The sequence below is a fragment of the Andrographis paniculata genome, unplaced genomic scaffold, assembly GCF_009805555.1.
Source record: "Andrographis paniculata isolate CXL003 unplaced genomic scaffold, ASM980555v1 Contig80END, whole genome shotgun sequence".
Taxonomy (NCBI): Eukaryota; Viridiplantae; Streptophyta; class Magnoliopsida; order Lamiales; family Acanthaceae; genus Andrographis; species Andrographis paniculata.
Window position 1 is genome coordinate 4,680,733 of NW_026137618.1, and position 17,645 is coordinate 4,698,377.

The following is a 17,645-nucleotide window of genomic DNA, read 5'->3' on the forward strand; positions in this document are numbered from 1 at the left end:
ATAATTAATTAAAATAAAAAATTATAAATTATGAATTTTAAAATATGATTAAAATATATAATTATATTTTATAAAAAAAAATGACAAATTACGTGCTAACGGAAATAAAAATAATGGATAAAATTAAAGATATAATTTAATTGTCTAAGGCTTATTTACTTTCATTTGCTTGATGTGCTTTTTCGGAATGCTGAAAAGATATTATTACTAAGCTATTATAGTTCCATTGAAATTCTATTTTTTTTGTTTTTAGTTCTACTAAAAAAATTATCAAAATATCATTTTTTGTTCTACCATTAAAATTTGCATAATACAAACATGACCGTGGACAGCGGGAAAGATTGAAGAGGTTTATCTTGGTGAATGTGTTCGGACATCGGAGAAAATTCTCGCAGCAGCGATCGTTGGAAGAAATGATGGCGGAGGCAACAGATAGAAGGAGGAGGGAAGTGAGAGCGGTAATAAGTGAAAGTTTGTTGCGGTAATAATGAGAGAAAGTTAAGATATAAACATGGATGTGTTTGAACATATATCATTATTTGACCAGGTGATTGTTTGTTTGAATACAAGGGTGTTTTACATAATAACATCGTGTTGTATCCAAATCAACGTCATTTCAACTTACGTCGATAAATAAAATTTTGAATTGTCTACTTTTGATAATTTTTTTTTGAGTAGGACTAAAAATAAAAAAAAAAAAAATTGGATTTTGGAACTACTTTTGATTTTTGCTCTTTTATTTATTTATTACTCCTATTATTACTTTTTTTCTTTTAATATGCGTTGATATTCTAGCCCGGAACGATTTAGTTTTAACTCATTGTCCGACTGTCCGACCCGATCCAACCGACAACATGACCCGTAATTCAGATCCTACATTTTTTTTTTTTTTTATAAATTTTGAACTTTTGGATAATATATTTGTTGATGTATTTTTTTCAACAAACAAAAAGTAAAATCCGAAAATAGGAAATTATTTTCGAACTTGATATATTTAGCGTCTGCGATTAAAAATCTCTAAACACTGTACGGTACAGAAAATTAACTGGAAATTTAAATAATGATCCCGGAATCACTGACTTTATCGTCGTTTGAAGTTGATTGAAGATGAGATGTCAGTTGCAAATTTTAATCCTTAAATACTCTTCAGAAACGTATTGGAAACCGTCGTCCGAACGGTTATAACGCTTCTTTTTCAACCGTCTGCTAACCCCTCTCCTGCTGACACGTGCCCTCTGCCGACCGAAATTATCACTCTCATTCACTTTCAACAGTGTCCGACCTCCATACCAACCGATCTGCCTATCCAACCACGAATCGGCTGACTCTTTGGACCGACCGCAGACCTTCCGTCCTTCTTGGACCGACCGCAATCCTTCTGCCTTGTTGGTCCGACCGCCAACCTTCCGACTTAAAAATCACCCGACTTGTGGGTCCAGCCGCAAACCTCTCGACTTACAGACCATCCGACTTGTTGGTCCAGCCGCAAACCTCCCGACTTATAGACAATCCGACTTGTTGATCCAGCCGCAAACCTCCCGACTTGTACATCATCCGACTCACTGACCAACCGACCTGCGAACTTTCCGACCTGCGGACTTTCCGACCTGCGGACTTTCCGAGCTATAGACCTTCCGACCTGCGGACTTTCCGAGCTACGGACCTTCCGACCTGCGTACCTTCCGAGCGTGGATTTTCTATTTGGATATTTGCACTCAAGTTTTTTATTTTATTTTAACTTCACACTAATTTTCTTGTAATGCAAGAGGCAACTGCTGAGTTATTGGCTAAATGTGGTCAGTCAAATAATGTTGTTTCCTCGTTTGGCGTATGTTAGCTACATAAAATCCGATCAAGCGATGTGGTACCGAGCTTGCAAGACCTGCAACAAGAAGGTGACTGAAGCTGTTGGCGCCGGCTATTGGTGCGAAGGGTGCCAGAAGAACATGCGAGATTGCAACCTCAGGTCCGTAAATTTCCATACAATCCCGACTTTATATATATACATCAAATTAAACAAATAAAGCTAACCAAATTGGTTTTTCAATTCCTCCATTTACAGGTACATAATGGTTGTTAAAGTCTCGGATGCAACTGGCGAGGCATACCTCTCTGTCTTCAACGAACAAGCCGAGAAGATCATCGGATGCACAGCAGACGAGCTCAACGAGCTAAGATCTCAGGTCATCTCCAATATACAAACAATCTAATACGAGTTTCATTTTTTGGTCATTTTCGTCGATGGCCATCAATGCTCACAAACTTCTTTTTTTACTCGCAGGACGGCGAGAGTTCTTACCAAATGAAGCTGAAAGAAGCGATGTGGAGAGCTCAGCTTTTGCGGGTAAGCGTTACGCCGCACGAATACAATAACGAGAAGAGGCAGAGGATAACTGTTAGAAGTGTTGCAGCAGTAGATTATGCAGCTGAATCTAAGTATTTGCTCGAACAAATTTCCAACAAAATCAAGATTGTGTCTCATTAAATAGGTAGAGTTTTTAATCCATCCTTGTTATGCTTTTGAACCACAATTTTTCCGTATCTTTTGGTGATCTCTCGGTAATTTCTCTCAAAAGTTACATTTGCGATCCTACATCAAAGCATTGTGTTATTACTGAATGCACCTTTTGACAACGTTTGTAGATAATTTGTTCGATTATATATGTACCTTTCGCTACATGGAATGTTTTTACACTACAACGATGTGTCAATCGATCAAGCGCGATATTATTTTGCCATCCTTAGAATTGAGACAATGTACTTTTCATACAGAAGCTTTGAAGAGTATACTATCTGTATTAAGCGATGATCGCAGCTGTCCAAGCTCGATCAAGGCATTCCCGATCGCCAGGGACAAGTTTTTATCCTCGCATGCATTGTAATAGCATCCTCGATTTTTAGTATCCGCAGCTAGTTTTCCCCAAATTGAACATACACAACATTATTGTATCTGCAGAAACATACACAACATTAGTCCTGTGATCGATCGAACAATTTGAGATAACATTCGACAACAAACAACCTCGTGTGAGTCAAAGCTACATATGTTCATTGCCGGAAACTCAGAAATCCGAGAGAGTCATCCCCGTTGCTCCGAACTGTGATATGATTATTTTAGCTTCTCCGTGTTGAAAAATCGGTTAATCAATTAATAGATCGAATTTAATTTTAAATTAATTTCATAATTTTCAAAATTAATTATTCGATGAATTGAAATGCATCAGTAGTAAGGTGATTATTAATAATGTGGTTAAGTATATACATGCTGGTAAGCCATTGAAAATGCTTGTAAAAAGCCCCCTCCACCACTCCATTTGATAAACCAACAAGAAGAGTTCTCTCTTCTTCTCTTTACTCTTTTTTGATAATATTTTCCGACGACTTTCCGATTAATTATTTCGGTTAAAATTTAAAATGTATAATCATATTTTAGACAAAAAAAAGAAAAATAGGAACAAATTATAAATAGAGTATTAAAGTTTAAATATAGTATTTAAGACCATCTGCAATGGAGTATCTCCACTACTTTTTCTTATCCACGTCACGTTCTGTCTTTGCCACATATTCACAACAAAGATATTCATCCTAATTTTTTAATAAATTTTTATTTTCATATTATATATATTATTTTTTAATTATAATTTTAATTTGTAGTATTAATTATTTATTTAATTGCTTTAAAATTTATAATTATATTTTATTTAATAAATTAAATTAAATTTAATTGATTTGTTCAATAGAATTATATAATATTTGTATTTATATATTTTAAATTTCAAATTGATAAAATATATTAAATATTGGTATCATTTTGTAGAATACCAAATATTATGAATTATAAAAATACTACAAAATTTAAATATAACAATAAATTCAATATAAATTACAAATACAAAACATATATAATATATATTATATATATATAAGTGCCATGTGTTCCGGGACATATGACAATAGAATCACATCTTCTCAGCATTTCTGCTGAGACGCTGGGAAGCACCATTCTATTTATTTATTTATTTTTTAAATGATGATGTGGCCGGAGGAGATGCGCCGTTGTGGATGCTCTAATAGTTGTGGGCGTCGGATTATTGTTATACGTGCCTAGTATAATTATAACAGAAATTAGGGATGGCAACTTGGCAAGGGTGTATCTGGTTGCTATCCTTACAATTTTCTTTTATTATTATTATTATTATTTTCGTTAAATTGGATATAACATATTGTATTAATAATACAAAAATTAATTTTTTTAAAAAAAATTGTTGACTTTTTGATAAGTGAATAAAATGTATATATTATATATGGTGTGTTAATATATGTATTTTTTTAATAATATTTATAGAGAATAAAAGATTTTGAGTGGATAGAGAAAATATTATTATCCAAAAAATTATATTATTTACTATTCAATCATAACAATAATTTATAAAATTATACTCCCTCCGTCCAACAAAAGTATCTATTTTTTCATTTTAATCTGTCACATCACAAAGTATCAATTTCTTTTTAGTAACTGTACTATCTATCTAACATTACAAATATCCTTACAATTTACAATATATTACACAAATGCAATTACCTTTATATTTAGTCAATTTTACTTTATTTAACTATATCCCAATATAATACTAATATTTCTAAAACTACGTGCAAAAAACAAATGGATACTTAGTTTCGAAACGGAGAGAGTAGTATTATTTATATCACAAAATATTATATTTACTTTTTAAAAAATTCATCTTTTCTAAATAATACTTCGATAATTCAACATATTTATAATAATACCATTCAATAATTTATTTTTAAAAAATATAAAAGATAAGACATATTAAAAAAAAAAAAAAAAGCTTCAAAAATATCTATCTATATTTTGAAAAACATAAGATCGAGTTTAAGAAAACAGTAATAAAAATACTATCTCGTCCCATGTAAATTGTCTAAGTTATGTTTAATAAGTAATTAAGAAATATATTAGTAAAAATAATTATAATTATAATAATAATTATAGATTAAGGTTAAAATAATTAAATAGTTTAATTAAAATTTAAAAAATTATAAATTATAGATTATAAATTTTAAAATGTGAGAGTGTATAACATTATTTATTAAGTTAGTAGGAGTGCTAGTACATAGAAATGAGAATAAAAAATTAAAATATTATCTTTTCTTTGTTTGGTTGAGATACAAAATTCAGATGTCATTATCTAGTTTCATTTATCTCTAGCATGCTGAGAAATTGAGAAAGTGTATTGTGTATTTATTTATTTTTATCTTTTTCATTGATTTTTTATGATTTAATTTGTGTTTATTTTATTATTTTCTATACTAGTATTTAATTTTTATGATTTTTATATTATTCAAATCGCATAAAATATCGGATCTAAATTAATAATTAAAAATATAACTAAAAAATACAATAATATTTTTCATATCCAATTTATCATTTTTAGTGATCGACTTAGTTTTTTTCAAAAAATATATGTATTTTTATATTTTCTAAACATAATTATCTATTTTATCAAAGGAAATAATCAATTCTATTCTCTGTACTAAACACACAGTTAATATACTTTTGTCTGTGGAGTCTAATACTAGAAATGTTAAAAATGTACTATTTTTTATTTGTAATTTTTATTCCCCTCCTTTGTAGACGATGAGAGATACCTGAAAATTGACCTTCTACAATTAGTTTATTTATTTATTATTTAATTTTTATAAATTTCTTTGAAAATATGTATATTCTAATTCCATAAAAATTATATCTAAATTATTATTCAAATAAAAATTCTAATATAATTCATCAATTTTTTTCCTAGTTGATTCTTTCTTTTATTTTTGGCTCCCAATATATTGTTCCTTCTATATCGATTCATTTAAGTAATTGAACTTATATATATATATATATATTTCAACTGAATTCATTTAAGTAGTTGTACTTATGTATATATTGTTCAATCTATATGTTGTAAAAGGTACAGTAAAAGTAAAGCAAAAATATTTAGAATAAATACCATACATACATGATTAATTGAAAAAGTAAAATAATCATTCCAATATCAAATTAACAAACCTGCCAACTCTTCTTACACATCACAACAACATCATAATAATATCTTACAATTGGCAACCACACTACTATCTATCAAATCATTCTATTTGAATGGATCCGTATCCTAATCCCTCACGTTCTTCTTTAATCTGATTTGCCCAACTTTTAATCGACTCACCACATCTACTAACTTTGATCAATCTAAGCTTGGGAATGTCAGCAAAGTCGAGAGGGTCAGGCAATTCTTCTAATTTGAAAACACCGAAGAAACTCCCAAGCTTGAGTTCCTCAAGGTTTGGAAAGCTACCTTCCTCTGTTTTCCAATACTTCAAATCAACATAACCAACACGCAATTTTTTCAGTTGAACAAATTCCCCTTCAGTTACATTCCACTCAAGCCCTTTAACACCACCATTTTTAATTACAAGAATTTCCAAATTGGGTAATGAACCAATGGCCTCCATCTCACTCCACCAAATATTAGTACGATGTATTCTCAACTTTCTCAGAGAACGTGGGAAAGAAATGTCTTTAATGGAAACCATCCCATAAAGATCAAGTGAATCAAGCCTACACAAATGGACAAGATTGCTAAGGCAATAGTATGGCCCTTCCTCTACATCTTCCGAAAAATACTCTATTCTAAGTTTCTTCACATTCGGAATCCTCTTGTAAATCTCTTCACTACACCTAAAATCTCTTACAAAGAATAGAGTTTGTAAGTTTTCCAAAGTACAACAAGACTGGGATTTTGGAGGTGGCTCAGGTAAAACAATATTGTTACTAATATTTATATGCCTAAGTTGTGTCATCGTCCAAAACACAGAGGGTGGACTATATGTATCCCATCCATCCATGACTATAGTTTGTAGGTTCCAAAAGCATGGTAGCAAAATAAGTTTCTTTCCAATGAGCCGTACTGTTTGAATAGTAACGGAAAGATACCTGAATTGCACAAGATGCACAATTGACTCCACCAAATTGTTGTTTAACACGTACGGAGCTTGCGAGGACGACAATTCCCATAAGAGTCTACCATTCTCACTATGTAACCCCCACAATTCCAAAAAGGTACTTGACAACTTTTCAACAACGGTAAAGTTCTCCTTGCGGGCTTCCTTCAGCGACAAGTCTCGTACCAGATCATGGACACCACAATACTTTGCTTTACCTGAAACCCCTCTCTTGCGAACTATGATAAGGTTTCTATCAATAAGGTGGTCCAAGTACTCACGTGCAACGTCTTCCAAAATATTACCGTTTATCGGTTTTAGAAATCCCTCCGCAACCCAAAACCTGATGAGTTGAGAGACATCGATACTCTCATCCTCTCGAAAACGTGACATGTAAAGGAAGCAAGGCTTCAAATGAAGCGGCAAGCAAGTGTAACTCATACGCAATATCTTAAAGCAATGTTCCTCATTTTCCCAAGTTACAATTGCATTTAGATTCTCAGCAACTTGCTCCCAGCTCTCCAATGTGTTTTCTGACCTTCTCAAAACTCCACCAATTACAGCTATTGCCAACGGAAGACCTCCACAACTTGTGGCAATTTTCTTTCCTATCTCCTCCAATTCAATGGGGCAAACTTCTTCCGAGAATACCATATCACGGAGCATGTCCCAACTCTTGTCTTCCTCTAACAATTTCATTGCATAGGGAATGTCCGAGCCAAAATCATCTGCAATACCAACCATCCTCGTGGTCAACAAAACCCGACTTCCATTGCCATTGTCGGGAAGGAACCTTCTTAACACATTCCATGCCTCAATATTCCACACATCATCCAATACGATCAAGTACCTCCTCCCAAACAATCTCTTGTATACCAATTCTCCTATCTCTTCCTCACTTATTTCTCCTATCCCACTTTCTGAAAGCTCTAAGAGAATTTCCCGCAGAGTGTATGTTTGAGAGATGGTAATCCAAACGCGAATGTCAAAGTGCTCAACAACCCAATCATTATTATAAACATTAAGAGCCAGAGTAGTCTTACCAATCCCACCCATCCCCACAATTGGGATGGTTTCCAGTTTGGATCCGCTGCCAGTGAGTTTGTCCCTGATTTGAACCAAAGCATCGTCCAGCCCCACCATAGGATTCTTCGCAGTTGGAGCTGCTTGTCTTGAATGAGCAGCAGCAACAGTAGGAGGATTGAAGGATTTGTGATCCACAGCGACAATTTCATCTCTTACTTCCAACGCCCTTTCTCGCAGCACATCCATTTTTTGTATAATTGCTTGAATGTCTCTGGCGTAGGACGGCAGATCTAATTCCCCTAAATTAATGTATGGGCGAAGAACCTGGACCGACACAAAGTATTTGATGATACCCTGAGCAGCACGAGAGGCGTCCATGATTTGTGTCGCCAATGCGTCTGCAGCTTCTGATTTGCCGTGAAAGTCTTCGAGAAAAGCCATAAAGTAAGAGAGGCGATCGCGAAGCAACTGAATCTGCAGCTCGTCTAGACAATTATTCCAACCGCCAGAGGGACGCTGGATGTCCTGAAGAAGTTGGAGAAGGGAAAGGACAGCTGCGTAAGACGATGCCATGGATGAGATGGATGGATTAGCAGTAAGAATAATGTTAATGTAGAGAGTGAGAATGAGAAAGAGATTAAGGAAGGAGAAAGTCGTCTTCCAAGTCCACTCTCACTGATTATGATCAGATTTATCAAATAATAATTTTGAATTAATAATTCCAAGTGGCACAATTAGATTCCTCTTTACTTTACTAATTAATAATTTTTTATTAGTAAATATTGAGATATTATATTTTAAAAAAAAAAATTTATACACTTTTTTTATTAAAAAATCAACCTTTGATATTTTTATTATTTCTTTATTTATTTCAAATATTTTTTATAGATTATATATATATATATGTATTTTATTTTTTTAAATAAAAAAATTTAATAAAATAGAGTAAAGGTAGAGTGGAGTGGAGGCTTGCCCCCGCCACCACTCCGGCCATCTATAAAATATTTTATTCGTCTCAGTTAAATTGTTAGTAAATAATTAAGAAATATATTAATAAAAATAATTATAAATTAAGATTAAAATGATTAATTAAAATAAAGGATTATGAATTTTAAAATATAATTAAAATATATAATTATATTTTTTTTAAATGAAAATGAAAAATTACATGCTAACGGAAATAAAAATAATGGGCTAAATTAAATTTATAATTTAATAGTCGAAGGCTTATTTACTTTCATTTGCTTAATGTGCTTTTTCGGAATGCTGAAAATATATTACTACTAAACAAACTAGTATAGTTCCATTGAAATCCTATTTTTTTATTTTTAGTTCTACTAAAAAAATTATCATATATCATTTTTTGTTCTAATATTAAAATTTGCATAATACAAAAATGGCCGTGTTAGACAGCGTGGAAGATTGAAGAGGTTTCTTTTGGTGAATGTGTTCGGACATCGGAGGAAATTCTCACAGCGATCGTCGGAAGAAGTGATGGAGAAGGCAACAGACAGAAGGAGGAGGGAAGTGAGAGCGGTAATAAGTGAAGGTTTGTTCCGGTAGCAATAAGAGAAGATTAAGATATAAACATGACTGTGTTTGAACACATATCATTATTTGACTAGATAATTGTTTGAATACGAGGGTGTTTTACATAACAAGGTCGTGTTGTATTCACATCAACGCCATTTCAACTTACGTCAATAAATAATTTTTTGAATAGTCTACTTTTGATAAAAAATTTTGAGTAGGACTAAAAATAAAAAAATTGGATTTTGGGACTACTTTTGATTTTTGCTTTTTGATTTATTTATTTTTATTACTTTTTTTCTTTTAATATGCGTTGATATTGTGGCCCGGAACAATTTAAGTCTAACTCATTGTCCGATTGTCCGACCCGATCCAACCAACAACATGACACGTAATTCAGATCCTACATTTTTTTATATAAATTTCGAACTTTTGGATAATATACTATAAATTCTAATCAATTTAAAATGTAATATATTAATATATTTTATTATATATATTTAAATTTTTATGATATAGGGGTTGAAGCGAGCTCCTCGGACATGGTACAACAAGATTGATGTGTATAGAATTTGAACCTTGCTCGCAACCATTGCAGGGATTTGCTTCTTGTCCCCGACAAGTATAGCGTGGCGAAGCCCCAGGGAGCTGCAAGGGAATACACGATTCGCACTCTTTAAGCTGCGCAGCTTCGTCGATTATTACCAGCTCGAGTGGCTGTTTCATTCCTTCAATGTATAGTTTCGCCGAGCTTGAAACAGTGCAGAATATTAAACATGCATTTTCTAGGCAAAAGTTTCGAATTTTGAAAGATTCATTATCTGTTGAAAACTCGAGTGTTTCCAAAAGCTTCTTGAGTTGCGAAAGACAGTCGAGCCTAACTTTGCACAAACTTCTCGTCGAACCAAGTAGCGCGCGCTTCAGCAGCTGCCCTTCATCTGTTTTCTTCTCGGCATAATCGTCGATTTCTTTTCCAAGCTCATGGAGCTTATCAACAACTCTAACTAAAAGATGTATCGAGGGGCGGATGCACCTTTAAATGATTCGTGTCACATGTCACAGTTGATTTTACTCCGCTAAAAAAAAATAAATTATTATCTAGTAACTGTGTTATTGTTAAAAATTTTCAGTATCTTATTTAAAATTTAACGTGCTATTGTTATCCAATTAATTTAAAAAGTAGTGCCTTATTTAAATATAAAATGCCACCATTACCTATTGAATGTCAATTTTCCAAATAAAGTCGAAATCAATCATTTTTAAACCATGAAAGAGCATCGACAACAATATAAATTGTTTGTATGTTTCTTAATAAAATCGAGTCTTTTAATTCATTTTGGCTTTAAGTTAATATATTGTGGTATTAGTGAAAAATATTTCTAGATCTATATCTAGATGTATCATCTCTCAAAACATACCAAAAATACCAATGGTAATACTTGTTTTGACCGTCTCAGATGTAGATCATTCCGATCGAATCAATTAACCACATTATCGTCTTGTTGTGTGCATTTTTTGTCTTCTTAATTTTCCCAATTGCCTAACAATTTTTGGTATCTTTTGGTGATCTCTCTTGGTGATCTCTCTCTATATCTACTTACATATTAGTAATTTTTTTTCTTATGTTTATAATCATATTTCAAAAAAAAAAAAAAAACAAATTATATAGAGAAATGAAAATAGAAACAAATTATACGCGATGAATGGAGTATTAAAGTTTAAATATATTTTAATAGTTGTGGGAGTGTGATTACTGTTATAATTGCCTAGTATAATAGTATAAGAGAAATTAGGGATGGCAAGGGTGTATATGGTTGTTATCCTTACAATTTCTTTTTTATTTTATTTTATTTTATGAATTTTATGCTTTGTTTATTATTATAATATATATTTTTTTGTAAATAGGATATAAAAAATTGTATTAATAATATAAAAATTAATTTTTTTAAAAAAATTGTTGATTTTTTAGTAAGTGAATAAAATGTATATATTATATATAGTGTGTTAATATATGTATATATATTTTTTAATAATATTTATAGAGAATTTTACTATTAAAAAATTATACTCCCTTCTCCCTCAATTCATTATCTTCTTATTACTTTTAGTACAGATATTTTAGCATATTAATATTTTATTGAATTATACTACAAATGAAGTATGTAAAATTAATAATGTGGTAATAAAATAGAAATATTTTTGTATTTATATAAGAGGTAATTTTAGTAAAATAGAAAAGTGAAGATTTTGAGTACAGAGAAAATATTATTATTCAAAAAATTATTTTATTTACTATTAAATCATAACAATATTTTATAAAATTATAGTACTCCCTCCGTGCCAGAATTATAGTAAAAAGTACGGGTAAAAGACTTTTTTGCCTTTCTGAGTGTATTATCGTAAAAAATAGTTACAATTTTGTAATAATAATAAAAAAGTAATGGTAGTTTATAGTGATATGGTTATTTATGAAAATGAGACTGTTGTTTTGGGACGGACAAAAATAGTAAACAAGACTATAGTATTGAGACAGTGGAATATTATTTACGTGACAAAATATTATATTTACTTTTTAAAAAATTCAACTTTTCTAAATAATACTTCGATAATTCAACATATTTAGAATAATACTATTCAATAATTTATTAAAAAATATATATAAAAGATAATGACATATTAAAAAAAAGCGTCAAAAATATCTATAATGATGCTACTCAACTTCAAGAGAACAAATAATAAAGAATACTATTCCTTCCCATGTAAATTGTCTAAGTAAAAATAATTATAATATAATAATAATTATAAATTTTTATTAAAATAACTAAATAATTTAATAAAAATTAAAAAAAATTATAAATTATAAATTTTAATATGGAATTAAAATATATAACATTATTTATCTAAATTAGTAGGAGTGGGTGGGTGTACAAATCGACATAGAGAAATAAAAATATCTTAAGAGTACTTAGTACATAGAAATGAGAATAAAAAATTAAAGTATTATATTTTCTTTGTTTCGTTGAGACATAAAATTCAGATGTCATTAACTAATTATATCTATCTCTTATATATAGAGAAATTGAGAAAGTACGTTGTTTATTTATTTATTTATTTATTTTTATCTATCTTTTCCATTGAAATTTTACGATTTAATTTGTGTTTATTTTACTATTTTCTATACTAGTATTTAATTTTTATGATTTTTATATCATTCAAATCGCATAAAATATCGTATTTAAATTATTAAATTAAAAATATAACAAAAAATACAATAATATTTTTCATATCCAATTTATCATTTTTAGTGATCGATTTAGTTTTTTTTTTCAAAATGTATATATATTTTTACATTTTCTAAACTTAATTATCTGTTTTATCAAAGGAAATAATCAATTCTATTTTTTTTGTACTAAACACATCGTTAATTTCTTTTGTCTGTTGAAATCTAATAATAGAACATTTAAAAATATATTATTTTCTATTCGCTATTTTTATTCCCTTTCTTTGTAGGTGATAAGAGATAAATGAAAATTGAGCTCCTACACGGTCAGCCCCCGGACTCTATTTTCATTTTTCTTAATTCTTCTATATATTATAAAAGTGCAGTAAAAGTAAAGCTAAAATATTTAGAATAATTACCAAACATGATTAATTGAAAAAGTGAAATAATTATTCCAATATCAGATGAACAAACCTGCCAACTCTTCTTACACATCACAACAACATCATAATAATATCTTACAATTGGCAGCCACACTACTATCTATCAAATCATTCTATTTGAATGGATCCGTATCCTAATCCCTCACGTTCTTCTTTAATCTGCTTTGCCCAACTTTTAATCGACTTACCACGTACAATAAGGTTGATCAATCTAAGTTTGGGGATGTCAGCAAAGTTGAGAGGGTCAGGTAATTCTTGTAACAATAAACGCCAAAGCTCGAGTTCCTCAAGACTTGGAAAGCTACCTTCCTCAGTTTTCCAATGCTTCAAATCAACATCACTAACACACAATTTTTTCAATCGAACAAATTCCCCTTTAGTTACATTCCACTCAAGCCCTTGAACACCCTGAAAACCAATTACAAGAATTTCCAAATTGGGTAATGAACCAATGGCCACCATCTCACTCCACCAAATATTAGTACGCTTTATTTTCAGCTTTCTCAGAGAATGTGGGAAAGAAATGTCTTTAATGGAAACCATCATCCCATGAAGATGAAGTGACTCAAGCCTACACAAATGGACAAGATTGCTAAGGCTATAGTATGGCCCCTCCTCCACATCTTGTGAAAAATACCTTATTTTAAGTTTCTTCACATTCGGAATCCTCTTGTAAATCTCTTCACTACACCTAAAATCTCTCACAAAGGATAGAGTTTGTAAGTTTTCCAAAGTACAATAAAACTGAGATTTTGGAGGTGGCTCAGGTAAAACAATATTACTAATAATATTTATATACCTAAGTTGTGTCATCGTCCAAAACATAGATGGTAGAGTAATTGTTGTAAGAAATTCATTTATGGATATAGTTTGTAGGTTCCAAAGAACTGGTAGCATTCTAAGTTTCTTTTCCACGAGCAGTCTTCCGAGATTAGGAACGGAAAGATACCTGCATTGCACAAGATGCACAATTGACTCCACAAAAATGTTTTTAAACATATTCAAAGGTAGCGAGGTCAAGAATCTCCATAAGAGCTCAACATCCTTATTTAGGGACCACCCCAAAAACACAGCAGAGTTACTTGACAACTTTGCAACAAGGGTGAAGTTCTCCTTGCGGGCTTCCTTCAGCGACAAGTCTCGTACCAGATCATGGACACCACAATACTTTGCTTTACCTGAAACCCCTCTCTTGCGAACTATGATAAGGTTTCTATCAATAAGGTGGTCCAAGTACTCACGTGCAACGTCTTCCAAAATCTTACCGTTTATGGGTTTTAGAAATCCCTCCGCAACCCAAAACTTGATGAGTTTAGAGACTTCGATAGTCTCATCCTCTCGAAAACGTGACATGTAAAGGAAGCAAGGCTTCAAACGAATCGGCAACCAACTGTAACTCATACGCAATATCTTAAAGCAATGTTCCTCATTTTCCCAAGTTACAATTGCATTTAGATTCTCAGCAACTTGCTCCCAGCTCTCCAATGTCTTTGCCGATCTTCTCAAAACTCCACCAATTACAGCTATTGCCAACGGAAGACCTCCACAACTTGTGGCAATATTCTTTCCTATCTCCTCCAATTCAACCGGGCAAACTTCTTCCGAGAATACCATATCACGGAGCATGTCCCAACTCTTGTCTTCCTAACAATTTCATTGCATAGGGAATGTCCGAGCCAAAATCATCTGCAACACCAACCATCCTCGTGGTCAACAAAACCCGACTTCCATCGCCATTTTCGGGAAGGAACCTTCTTAACACGTTCCAGACCTCAATATCCCACACATCACCCAACACGATTAAGTACCTCCTTCCAAACAAACTTTGGTAGATAAACTGTTTTATATCCTCATCACTTTTTTCCTTCATATCACGCTTATCTATAGCTGATGAGAGTGCTAAAAAAATTTCTCGCAGAGTGTATGTTTGAGAGATGGTAATCCAAACGCGAATGTCAAAGTGCTCAACAACCCAATCATTATTATAAACATTAAGAGCCAGAGTCGTCTTAACAATCCCACCCATCCCCACAATTGGGATGGTTTCCAGCTTGGATCCGCTGCCAGTGAGTTTGTCCCTGATTTGAACCAAAGCATCGTCCAGCCCCACCATAGGATTCTTCGCAGTTGGAGCTGCTTGTCTTGAATGAGCAGCGGCAACAATAGGAGGATTGAAGGATTTGTGATCCACAGCCACAATTTCATCTCTTACTTCCAACGCCCTTTCTCGCAGCACATCCATTTTTCGTATAATTGCTTGAATGTCTCTGGCGTAGGACGGCAGATCTAATACCCCTAAATTAATGTGTGGGCGAAGAACCTGGACCGACACAAAGGATTTAATGATACCCTCAGCAGCACGAGAGGCGTCCATGATTTGTGTCGCCAATGCGTCTGCAGCTTCTGATTTGCCGTGAAAGTCTTCGAGAAAAGCCATAAAGTAAGAGAGGCGATCGCGAAGCAACTGAATCTGCAGGTCGTCCAGACAATTATTCCAACGGCCAGAAGGACGCTGGATGTCGTGAAGAAGTTGGAGAAGGGAAAGGACAGCCGCGTAAGACGATGCCATGGATGAGATGGATGGAGTCGCAGTAAGAATAATGTTAATGTAGAGAGTGAGAATGAGAAAGAGATTAAGGAAGGAGAGAGTCGTCTTCCAAGTCCACTCACTGATTATGATCAGATTTATCAAATAATAATTTTGAATTTATAATTCCAAGTGGCAGAATTAGATTCCTGTTCACTTTGCTAATTAATAATTTTTTATTAATAAATATTGATATATTATATTTTGAAAAAAATAAAAATTAATACACTTTTTTATTAAAAAAAATCAACACTTTGATATTTTTATTATATTTTTATTTATTTTAAATATTTTCTATAGATTATACATATATATTTTATTTTCTTAGTTAAATTTTTATTTATATTAAGATATTTTAGATATTGGATAGTTAGTTAGTAATTAAAAAATATATTAGTAAAAATAATTATAAATTAAGATTAAAATATTTAAATAAAATAAAAAATTATAAATTATGAATTTTAAAATATGATTAAATGTATAATTATATTCTTTAAAAAAAAAAAATTGATAAATTACATGCTAACGGAAATAAAAATAATAGAAAAAATTAAAGATATAATTTAATAGTCGAAGGCTTATTGACTTTCATTTGCTTGATGTGCTTTTTCGGAATGCTGAAAAGATATTACTACTAAGGTAGTATAGTTCCATTGAAATCCTATTTTTTTTTAGATCTACTAAAAAAATTATTAAAATATTATTTTTTGTTTTACCATTAAAATTTGCATAATACAAATATGGCCGTGTTAAACAACGTGGAAGATTGAAGAGGTTTGTCTTGGTGAATGTGTTTGGACATCGGAGGAAATTCTCGCAGCAGCAAGAAGTGATGGCGAAGGCAACAGATAGAAGGAGGAGGGAAGTGAGAGCGGTAATAAGTGAAGGTTTTTTGCGGTAGTAATGAGAGAAGGTTAAGATATAAACATGGCTGTGTTTGAACACATGTCATTATTTGACCAGGTGATTGTTTGAATACAAGGGTGTTTTACATAACAAGGTCGTGTTGTATCCAAATCAACGTCATTTCAACTTACGTCAATAAATAATTTTTTGAATAGTCTACTTTTGATTAATTTTTTTGAGTGGGACTAAAAATAAAAAATAAAATGGATTTTGGGACTACTTTTGATTTTTGCTCTTTTATTTATTTATTATTATTACTTTTTTTCTTTTAGTATGCGATGATATTGTGGCCCGAAACGATTTAGGTTTAACTCATTGTCCGACCCGATCCAACCGACAACATGATCCGTAATTCAGATCCTACATTTTTTTTTTTATAAATTTTGAACTTTGGATAATATACTATAAATTCGAATCAATTTAAAATGTAATATATTAATATATTTTATTATATGTATTTAAATTTTTATGATACAGGGGTTGAAGTGAGCTCTTTGAACATGGTACAATAAGATTGATGTATATTTTCAACAAAATAGACTCATAAAAAAATAAAAAAAAAAAAGTAAAAATAGTCCAGTAAAGAATACCCTAGTAGAAGTTCTAGGATTGGCAATAGGTCCAGGTAGACCCGAGACCCGACCCATTTATTTTGAGGTTGGGTTCAATTATTCAGGTATTGAGTCCGGGTCTGGGTCGGATATTGTGTATCCTTGTCGGGTCCGGGTCGAGTCTCGGGTCCAGGGTAGACTCTACCTGTACCCGGACCCGATTAATATATTAATTATATATGAAAAAAATTAATTTTCAATACTATAAATTATATTAAAAATATGTTTTTAGTTTTATATATATATTTTTATTATTTTTGAATAAAATATATAAATTTTAATATATGTCGGATCTGGATCTGAGTTCGGATCCAATT

At 31.6% G+C, this 17,645-nt stretch overlaps 3 protein-coding genes across 3 annotated transcripts; 1 reads left to right on the forward strand and 2 right to left on the reverse strand.

Moving 5' to 3' along the window:
* Positions 1-1,808: 1,808 nt before the first annotated feature.
* Positions 1,809-2,603, forward strand: LOC127240998 (replication protein A 70 kDa DNA-binding subunit B-like). Its single transcript, XM_051259874.1, has 3 exons — positions 1,809-1,966; positions 2,063-2,183; positions 2,282-2,603. The coding sequence occupies exons 1-3, from the start codon at positions 1,809-1,811 to the stop codon at positions 2,483-2,485; spliced, it is 483 nt and encodes a 160-aa protein (XP_051115831.1). The 3' UTR covers positions 2,486-2,603.
* Positions 2,604-6,032: 3,429 nt separating this feature from the next.
* On the reverse strand, positions 6,033-8,642 carry LOC127241019 (late blight resistance protein R1-A-like). The gene is made up of 2 exons (XM_051259893.1): positions 6,998-8,642; positions 6,033-6,622 (listed from the first exon to the last, which is right to left on the reverse strand). Exons 1-2 carry the CDS (start codon positions 8,602-8,604, stop codon positions 6,151-6,153), a joined length of 2,079 nt encoding a protein of 692 aa, XP_051115850.1. The 5' UTR covers positions 8,605-8,642; the 3' UTR covers positions 6,033-6,150.
* LOC127241021 (putative late blight resistance protein homolog R1B-16) lies at positions 6,056-15,876 on the reverse strand. The gene is made up of 2 exons (XM_051259900.1): positions 13,256-15,876; positions 6,056-6,073 (listed from the first exon to the last, which is right to left on the reverse strand). Exon 1 carries the CDS (start codon positions 14,848-14,850, stop codon positions 13,333-13,335), a length of 1,518 nt encoding a protein of 505 aa, XP_051115857.1. The 5' UTR covers positions 14,851-15,876; the 3' UTR covers positions 6,056-6,073; positions 13,256-13,332.
* Positions 15,877-17,645: the final 1,769 nt, after the last annotated feature.

Bases quoted from the DNA above. Each gene is read 5' to 3' on its own strand.
- LOC127241019 (XM_051259893.1), bottom strand. From the start codon at position 8,604: ATGGCATCGTCTTACGCAGCTGTCCTTTCCCTTCTCCAACTTCTTCAG. The intron at 6,623-6,997 runs GTATCTTTCCGT...CCATTTGTGTAG, and splicing joins GTGCATCTTGTGCAATTCAG to GCTTGATTCACTTGATCTTT.
- LOC127241021 (XM_051259900.1), bottom strand. From the start codon at position 14,850: ATGCTCCGTGATATGGTATTCTCGGAAGAAGTTTGCCCGGTTGAATTG.
- LOC127240998 (XM_051259874.1), top strand. From the start codon at position 1,809: ATGTTGTTTCCTCGTTTGGCGTATGTTAGCTACATAAAATCCGATCAA. The intron at 1,967-2,062 runs GTCCGTAAATTT...CTCCATTTACAG, and splicing joins ATGCGAGATTGCAACCTCAG to GTACATAATGGTTGTTAAAG. The intron at 2,184-2,281 runs GTCATCTCCAAT...TTTTACTCGCAG, and splicing joins TCAACGAGCTAAGATCTCAG to GACGGCGAGAGTTCTTACCA.